General features: G+C 36.8%; 1 protein-coding gene across 1 annotated transcript; it reads left to right on the top strand.

The window, feature by feature from the left end:
* The first annotated feature begins 516 nt into the window (after positions 1–516).
* Positions 517–4,486, top strand: LOC145814286 (uncharacterized). Its single transcript, XM_082910930.1, has 8 exons — positions 517–872; positions 1,074–1,164; positions 1,443–1,588; positions 1,782–2,025; positions 2,130–2,234; positions 2,647–2,829; positions 3,180–3,384; positions 3,931–4,486. Exons 1-8 carry the CDS (start codon positions 517–519, stop codon positions 4,419–4,421), a joined length of 1,821 nt encoding a protein of 606 aa, XP_082767056.1. The 3' UTR covers positions 4,422–4,486.
* Positions 4,487–10,138: the final 5,652 nt, after the last annotated feature.

Below are 10,138 nucleotides of genomic sequence, written 5' to 3'. Positions count from 1 at the left end.
AAGTGAGATTTTGGTTGGTGAAAGTGCAAGCATACTAATGTCCATTTGTTTGGGTAGAAATATTTTCTATATTTTTTAGGGTTTGGTCCAATAGGAAAACGATAATCAACGAAAAATTAACATATTTGAGCAGAAAAAGTGGAAAACGTTTTTTTGAACTAAACTCGTACCAATATCACTACAATATTACCGCTATTATCACTTCCACCGCCACACCACCATCACCATTGCCGCCATGCCACCACCTTCACCTTCATCTCCACCTTCATCCCACCACCACTAAAAACAAGAAAATATTTTCTCCAGAAATGCAAGATTCTGATGTTTAACTGCTTTTGGTTTCAGATTTAGAACCTAAAAACCAAAAAAAAAAAAGGTTTTATAGGGATGGCAGGGGCACCAAGGGCACCAATCCTCTTAATCCTGTTCCTATGCATAATATGGACTAGTACTGTCATGCTCATGGTTACTGCAACATCAGCAGAATCATCATCATCAGTAGAAGAAAACTGCATGATGATGATGAAGTACAAGGACCCAAAGCAGCCCATCAACATAAGAATGAAGGACCTGATGAGCAGGATGACTCTGGCAGAGAAGATAGCTCAGATGACACAGATTGACAGGGCCAGTGCTACCCCTGAGGTGATGAGGAACTACTCCCTTGGCAGCTTGCTGAGCGGCGGAGGAAGCTTGCCCATGACTAATGCCAACGTGGAGGATTGGGTGAAGATGGTGAATGAGTTTCAGAAGGGTTCTCTTTCGAGCCGGCTTGGGATTCCCATGCTTTATGGTATAGATGCTGTTCATGGCCACAACAATGTCTATAAGGCCACTATTTTCCCCCATAATGTTGGCCTTGGAGTTGCCAGGTAAGTTACCCTACAATCCTTTAAAATTGTGTTTTGAATTATCAAGAATTTTAGCTTAGTATTTGCAGTGAATCATAGGTTAAATCAATCATGCATTATGATTGGATAATTAACAATGAGAACATCTTTTTCATTCTTTTTTATTTGTCAAACATGAAAAACAAGAACCAGAAATTTTGAAAATGATAGCACAAATTGCAGGGATCCAGATCTTGTGAAGAGAATTGGTGCTGCAACCGCACTTGAAGTCAGAGCTACTGGCATTCCTTATGTTTTTGCTCCTTGTATTGCCGTACGTACATTCTTCAGAAACCAAATTACATATCTATTCTATCATATAAAAAACATAAACTCAGAATGGTTTTGAAACTGTCAATTTTTTTTTTCTTTTTCCAAGAATGTCCATATTATTAATTGCTTCAGTAAAATAAATTTAGGTGTAAAATTGCAAATGCATCACGTTTGCACTCACAACTAGTATATATATATACATAGTACTGATAACAATGCCCATTTGATTTCTGAAATTGATTTTCAAGTTAACACACAATGCATGTTTATATAAAACAGGTATGCAGAGATCCAAGATGGGGTAGGTGCTATGAAAGCTACAGTGAGGATCACAAAATTGTTCAACAAATGACTGAAATCATATCAGGCTTACAAGGCGAACTCCCCACCAATTCAACGAATGGTGTTCCTTATGTTGCTGGAAAGTAAGTACACTTAACCAACCTTATATATCTCTTCTATTATATACAACATACAGTTCATACCTTCTTTCTCATTCATTAAATTGCCAAAGCATTTAGCTGTAAAATTACAAACACATTTGCACCCACGGCTAGTAGTTATATGTGTATTTTGCCGTTTATTATATATAAATATTTTATGGTTGCATTTTGAAAGGAATAAGGTTGCTGCTTGTGCAAAACACTTTGTGGGAGATGGTGGCACCACCGAGGGTATCAATGAAAACAACACTGTCATCGACTGGCACGGCTTGCTCAACATCCACATGCCTGCCTACTACAACTCCATCATCAAGGGTGTTTCTACAATCATGGTTTCCTATTCCAGTTTGAACGGAGTCAAGATGCACGCTAATTACGATCTTGTCACCCGATTCCTCAAAGACACCCTAAAGTTCAGGGTATTTATAGAGAATGATACTTCACTTGTAATTTTGATATTCAAAAATTTTCTAGTCATAAACTTATATAATTAGCAATGACCGTGCTAACTTTGTTCGGCTAGGGTTTTGTCATCTCGGATTGGGCAGGCATTGACAAGATCACCACACCTGTCAAAGCAAATTACACATACTCAGTTCAAGCTGGGATTTCAGCTGGCATTGACATGGTGAGTTGCTCAATTTTTCCTATGATACTATAACATCTTACGCTCTGTTTGTTTTGTCAGAAAAGAAAAATTAATTTACAATTTTTTTTCAAAAAATATTTTCTACAGAAAATGTTCTTCTATGCAATTTAAAAACTGATGTGTTAGTATTGGTGTTAATGGTAGCGGGGCAGTGTGGTGGCATTGATAAGGTTGACAAGGCATTATTTGAAAAATATTTTCCACTTTTCAAGTAACACTGACTGTCTTCATTTTCTTTTTTAATCGAACCAAATGCAGAAAATGTAAAAAATGTTTTTCAGAAATTATTTTACCACAACAAATGGAGCATTATAGACAAATGCACAACAAATGAATACATATTATATAATGGGTGATTTTGGTTTTTTTTGTTTTTGTTTTTGTTTTTCAGGTCATGGTACCTTTCAATCATACTGAATTCATCGACATTTTGACCGGTTTGGTGAATGACAATGTCATACCGATGAGTCGAATTGATGATGCTGTCAGAAGGATTTTGAGGGTCAAGTTCACTATGGGTCTCTTTGAAAACCCCTTGGCAGATCTCAGCATGGTTGATCAAGTTGGAAGCCAAGTCAGTACCATCTACATTTTGCATTTCGTTTTTGTTTTATATGTTTTCAAAAACAAAATAACGAAATGTTCAACAACACTCCTTTTCATATTGTTTTTATTTTTGTGCAAAAACAGTTTTTTTAAATTCAAAAACAATTTTTTTTTTATGGTAGCATTTTTGCTTTTTGCGTGAGTTCGGAATTAGTCAAGACGTGCATAAATTGACCCAGACACCCGATCAACAAAAAAAAAATAAAATCAAAGCAACTTTTTGATGTTTTCTAAAAAATGGGTTGTTTCTTTAAACTGTTTTTTCGCAAACGATTCACCTTGATTTGAGAAGTGGTATCATAATGTTTGATTGAACAGGCTCATAGGGACTTGGCAAGAGAAGCTGTGAGGAAATCACTCGTCTTGTTGAAGAATGGGAACAATACAGATAGTCCTTTGCTTCCTCTCCCCAGAAACCCTAATCGGATCCTAGTTGCCGGAACCCATGCCAACAATTTGGGCTATCAATGCGGTGGTTGGACCATTTCATGGCAGGGACTTAGCGGCAACAACTACACTAGCGGTATGTCTCCCTTCAAACACCATACCGATCTTTTTACAAAAAAATTGCACAGAACAGTCACATAAATCAAATACCGACCTTGTGACATAGGAAAAAGTGTGTAGAACAGACACATGATACACTACACTCACATTGGTGTCATGTGAACATTTAAACTCTAGTGTATTTCTCCTTTTAAATATTGATATTTTGATAGAAGGAAAAGTTCACAAACAATCACATGAAACAAATACCAATATTGTAATATAGAGAAAAAGTGTATAAAACAGTCGCATCATCATATAAGTCAAATAGTGACCTTTTAATATCGAGAAGAATTGCATGAGATAGAAACATGTAGGGCTATGTCTCCCTTCAAACACCAAACTTTTAACACAGAAAATTAACACAACAATAGTGACACACATGAGACAAATACCAACATTTGAATAAAAAGAAGAAAAGTACGTAGACATAGGTTTACTTTTAGACTTTTGCATGTCAACCTATGCAAATTATAGTTTGTTGACAAGATTGTTCTCTCTATCTCTCTTTTAAAATTTACAGGAACAACCATATTGAATGCAATCTCAACGGCAGTGGACCCAAGCACAGAAATCATCTACAGCGAGAACCCAGAAGCTGATTTTGTGAAATCCGCCAAGTTGTCTTACGCCATTGTAGTGGTGGGAGAGTTTCCATACGCTGAAACAGCCGGAGACAATTTGAACCTAACAATTCCAGAACCGGGCCTAAGTACAATTTCCAACGTATGCGAGAGCGTGAAATGCGTTGTAATCCTCATCTCTGGTCGGCCTCTCGTGATTGAACCCTACCTTTCATCCATGGATGCTCTTGTTGCTGCTTGGCTACCAGGCAGTGAAGGGCAAGGTGTGGCGGACGCGCTTTTCGGGGACTATGGATTTACTGGTAAGCTTGCCAGGACATGGTTCAGGACTGTAGATCAGCTTCCAATGAATGTTGGAGATTCACATTATGATCCACTGTTTCCTTTTGGATTTGGACTCACAACTCAGCCAGTACTAGGATCTAGCTAGGATAATTTACACTTTTTTTTTAAAATTTTTTTTTAGATAGTATAGGATAATTTACACTTTGGATTTCAGTAATTTTATAAAAATTTTAGTTTGGTCTCTAGTATGTTAAACTACACAAATTATTCTTTACAATTTAAATTTTGTTTTTCTGCTCAAGTTAAAGGTGGTTAAAATTAACGATATTAAGGACATTTATCAATTTCATATTTTTAAGTTAAAGGTTAAAATTAATAACATTAAAAATATTTGTCAATTTCATGTGTACGGATAATGAAAACTAACAAAACAAAATTTTAGGTGAAATTAATCAAATTGAAATTAAATTTAAAGTGTATGAATCAAATTGTTTAAATTAAAATAATAGAGATTAAAGTGAGATTTAAATTAAATTATAAGAATGAAAAAATATAATTTATTTATACTTTTTTAATTGGTCAACATGACTTCGATCAATCATACAGTGATTATGCATTTCAAAATTTTGGTGTAAAAGTATCCTCTGCTGAAGTTGTTATTTTGAGATGTTTAAATTATTTAGAAAAATATTATATATAAATGAATTTTTATCACATTTTCTTACCACATAATATGTATAAGTGTGAACCTCACTATGTTTGTATAAAAAAAATAAAATTAATTTTGTATAATATTACTAAACTATTAACTATGGTGACCAACAAGAATTCAAGAGAGTTTATTAGTGCACTAAATTGCAACTTAAACAACAATTTAATTTCAAAATACAATAAAATAATTATAGGTGAAAAAAATTAAAGACCCCATAAATAAAATAGAATTTGTCTCTTTAAATAAAGGTAGCTTAGTCCCAAAGATGCATAAAATCACATGTTAAACACATGTTAGAAACATAGCGGTAGAACACATGTGGGTTTTATTTTTTCATTTGCGACACATTCGATAATTTTTTTTACTTAGATATATTCAAAAAAAAGAAAAATATTACAAAAATAAATCAAAATTCAATATTATTTAATAAATATCACTTAGAAAGCATAGATACGGATACGAGATACGGATATGACACAATACGGATACGGCGATACTACAAAACCTAAAAAAATAGGATATCGATACGGCTAGGATACGTTTGTCAAAAATATATTTTTTAAAATTATTAATAGTGAATTACACATAAGCTAAAGAACGTTGACAAACCACAATGTAATTTTATAATGTCAAATACTTACTTTTAAGAAATTTGTACTAATTTAAGTTAGTAGTTTGCTTACTTTTTAAATTTTTAATAGGTCTTGCAAATATTTCATTTCAATATCAAGTTTAATATATTTATATTACAATAATAGAACAATTCACAACTTGTCCCTATGTTTTTTCCTTTGACACTAGTGAAAAATATTGTATTCAAGTTTACTTGCTTGTTTATTAATTGATATTTAATTTTACCATTGTTATATTCTCTTGTTAATTCTTACTTTCTATGTAGTTATAGGGGACATACATGAAATAATTAGGATACATCAATTTGATAAATTCTATTATTTAACTCACTATACTCTTCTTATCGAACAACTTAACCAAGTATTAGAAAAATATTCTTATATTTATACTTGCAATTATATTATATTATATTACTATACAAGAAATGTTACAATTCTAATTTCATAAAACAAGTAAACATGACTTGGAGTATCCGACACTTCAAAATTAAGTGTCCGATACTCCAAAATTAATGAAAAAATAATTAAGAAGTATCCGATACTTTTAATAAATATTCGATAAGTATTCACGCGTATTCAAGGAGTATCGATATCCGATATGGATACGTCATCCTATTTGAAGTATTCGTGCTTCATAGAATACCACTCTAATAAGAATCAAATTTAATGATCAATATTCAAATAACTGGCAATATTTAAACTTTAATAGTGTATAATGTATGGTAAATATGGCCATTTTACTACAGCACCTAACCATTAGAAAGTGTGTGAAACCAAACATAGAGGGTTGACTAGAAGTTTTTGCACTTCATTTAATAGATTAGGGGTCAATTATAGAGGGTGAAACAAAGGAGAGTCCCTTAGCCGAAGTTATTGAACCTGTTTAAGGTTGTGTTTGATTTATAGATTTAGAAAGGATTTGGAAAAAGAAAGAAAAAAGAAAAGGTAGATAAAATATATGTGAAAAATATAATTATATTTCACATATATTTTTCTTTTTCTTTTTTAAATTCTTTTCTAAATCTATGAACTAAACACAACCTAAGAGATTCTAATTTGATTCTTCCAACTTTCGTGCGAATCTCCTCCTCCTATATTGCGAGAAATTATTTTTTTTTCCACATAATATACATCAATAGTCACTTGCTAATAGGGGAAGGGGCAACAGAAAAAGTACTAGATTTCTATTCATAAAATTTGAAAGTACAACTTTATAATATAAAGTCGTGCTACACAATCATTATCTCAAATCCCAATTTATATTGTTTAAGGGTTTTCTTGTGTGATTTGTGTAATTGTTAAAGTTTTTGTATGCTTGGGATAATATATTTTTAGACTTATTTTAATTTTCATGTAAATATCATAATATTTATAAAGTACCTTCCACTTGTTGTAAAAATAAATAAATATACAGAGAATATTAATAGATCACTTTTTTTAACTACTTTTTCCTCTCAATAAATGATTTAAAGGGTTTTTTTAGAAAATGTTTGTGAATAAATTTATATATTCTTACTTTTACTTAAGTTTACAAGTATTTAAGGAATAATAATAATAGTAGTTACCTACAACTCTTATTTGGTGAGGTTGTGTTATGAGGTAAGGTCCGTGTACAGTTTTTTAATCTTAAGAAGTGCTTTTTTTTTAAGTTGTCGTCAATTAAAAAGGGAAAGGAGCCTAACATATGTGCTAATGCAAACGCTTGATGTTGTGGCGAAATTGGTTTTTTTATATTTTAAACTTCAAAATGTCATAATTTTTATATTACACATCTGTGGGGATATATTTTCTGAATACCAACACGTGGCATGGTGACGCCGACGTGTCAGCCGAGGTGCCACGTGTCCTGGTCGTGACGCCGAGATGATCTCGGCGAGGCCGAGGTTAACTCCGAAGATATCGGAATCCGAGATAAGCGAATAATGGACAAGAGTCCTAAGACGAAGAGGAGACTTAACCAAGATAAGGATAAAACTCTTAGGGAGTTTATCTTTATCTCTTAAAGAGTCCAAAGTAAGCACTAAATTGGAGTTCATAGAAGTCATACTTCTAGTAGGACTTGGATTGAATATATTATAAAAGAGAGGCACCCCCGTGGGTCTAAGGTATGCAATTTATATTTTGAATATTAAGTTTTGCACTTGATTATCTTTGAGAGATATACTGACTTGATCGTCGGAGTGCCCCCGGGTGGTAGAACCACCGCCGGAGCCTTTTCTTTCTGTCACAGGTTGCTGAAGCCATCTATTCTGCCTATGCTCTCCAGCTGGTTACTAAGCAGGCAGCGTGGTCAGATTTTCACCCACACAATTTGGCGCCGTCTGTGGGAACGAAGGAAGAATAGATGGCCAGTAACGGACAGCAGGAAAATATTGGGGATGACGCTCCCGCTGGGAGTGGCAGACCAATTGACCTTGACATTGAAGGAGACAACCACAATACAGAAGCCCGTGACCAGGGTCACAGAGAGAAAGACGTTATCCAGGAGGGCGACACGTCAAAAAGGACCGACCAAGGAAAGTACTACAATGAAGATAACCTCCAGGTATGGAGGGACAGATGCCTACGGAGGGATGAGGAAGTAAAAGAATTGGCGAACAATTTGGCAGACCTTCAGTCAGTCGTCAACTTCATGATGCAGAATAATGTTATGCAGCCACCATACCCGCTGCAAGATACGCCGATGCCAGCAACCAACGCCCAGAAGGGCGGAAGAAAAACAATCCCCGACGTCCCTCAGCATACCAGGAGCGGAAGGCATTCTCACTGGCCTTCCAGGGAAGTCGGACGAGAAGAGCCGAGGCAAGAGGAGTCCCGAAGGACGCACCACATGAAGAATCCAGAGCCCAAAGAACATCGGCATGTTCAAAGGCAAACACTCTGCTTTGACACAACCCATGGAGAAAGATCCAAACGGGCCCACCACGAGGCCGAAAGCAGCGTACCAAAAAGACTAAAATCCATAGACAGCCGAGCTCCAGGGAGGAGTAAAGAAGACCTGAGGGACTACCTAAAAAGGAGGCAGCAGAATGTTGAAGCCGAGGTAAACTCCCCAGTAAAACCGAAGACAGCCTTCTCGGTGGAACTGGACAAATTCGAACCACCAAAGAGATTTAGTATGCCGAGGTTTCAAATTTATGACGGTAAGTCAGATCCAAACTTTCATGTTGGACTATACCTGAATTCAATGGCGTTATATAGCGGGAATGAGCCGTTGCTCTGCAAAGTATTCCCCTCATCCTTTGGGGAAATTGCATCTGATTGGTTCCATAAATTACCAAAGGGAAGCATAAAGACATGGGAAGGCCTGACCGAGATGTTTGTGGCCAGGTTCGTGACCAACAAGCTGCAACCCCTGAGGGTTGATGCTTTGATGGCTCTAAGAATCACCAAGGAAGAAGGGCTTAGGGCCTATGCGAAGAGGTACTACGAGGTGTTCAACCGAATACCCGAATGCAACCAAGAGGTAGCGGTCGTGTCTTTCAAGAACGGCCTGAAAGATGACTGCCCGCTACAGAAGTCTTTGGCAAAAACATTGCCAAAAAGCATGGAAGAACTCATGGCAAGAATTGAGAAGTATGCCAGAGCCGAAGAAGATACATCGGGAAACAAAGAGATAAAGCAAGAAAAGGGAAACGGCTCGCCGAAGCGAAGCCGAGGCAACAATGGGCCGACCAAACAAGAAATAGAGTTGAGAAATAAGCAGGCGGTAACGACGGTATTCCGAATCCCAATCCATAAAGTCCTAGATCAAATTCGAAACCAACCTTATTTCAGGGCTCCGGCAAGAGCACCAGGGGAATTCATGGGAAGGAATGTTGGTAGACGATGTGCCTATCACAATGAAGAAGGGCACCCAACTCAAGGTTGCAGAGCCTTGAAAGCACACTTGGAGGACCTGGTGAGACAAGGCCTTCTGAGGGACCTGGTCGATGAAGCCAGGACAAGGGAAGAACAGGCAAGGTTGCCTCAACCACCAGCAGCACCGCCTCCTCCAGCACAGCTACCACAAGCAAGAGGACCGAGGGTGGTTAATGTGATCCACTCAAGGGTCAACGAAAACGAAGTCAGAGGGGAGACCCAGAGGGTAAGACATTTACAGCATATCTACCAAGTCGGGGAGAAGAGACATCGGCCAGAAGAATGCCAAGGGCCGATGATAGCCTTTACTGAAGCCGACCTGGAATTAGTCCAACATCCGCATAATGATGCCTTGGTAGTATCCCTCCAGGTAGGGGAGTGCCAAGTGAAACGCATCCTAATAGATCAAGGCAGCTCTTGTGACATCATGTATGTCAGATGTTACAAGGAGCTGGGCCTTCACCCTGATGACTTAGAACAATCCAGCGGCCCGATGGTCGGCTTTAATGGAACGCCGACATGGCCACTGGGCGCAACAAGCTTGGAAGTACAAGCCGGTACTAAGAAGATCAAGACGGAATTTCTGGTAATTGACACGCCCTCACCATACAACATCATTTTGGGAAGGCCGTGGTTGCATGCAATGGGGGCAGTTCC

Source organism: Camellia sinensis, unplaced genomic scaffold (genome assembly GCF_055761805.1).
Source record: "Camellia sinensis isolate YWXY unplaced genomic scaffold, ASM5576180v1 Unanchor1, whole genome shotgun sequence".
Lineage (NCBI taxonomy): Eukaryota > Viridiplantae > Streptophyta > Magnoliopsida > Ericales > Theaceae > Camellia > Camellia sinensis.
This window is presented reverse-complemented; position numbering and strand designations above follow the sequence as displayed.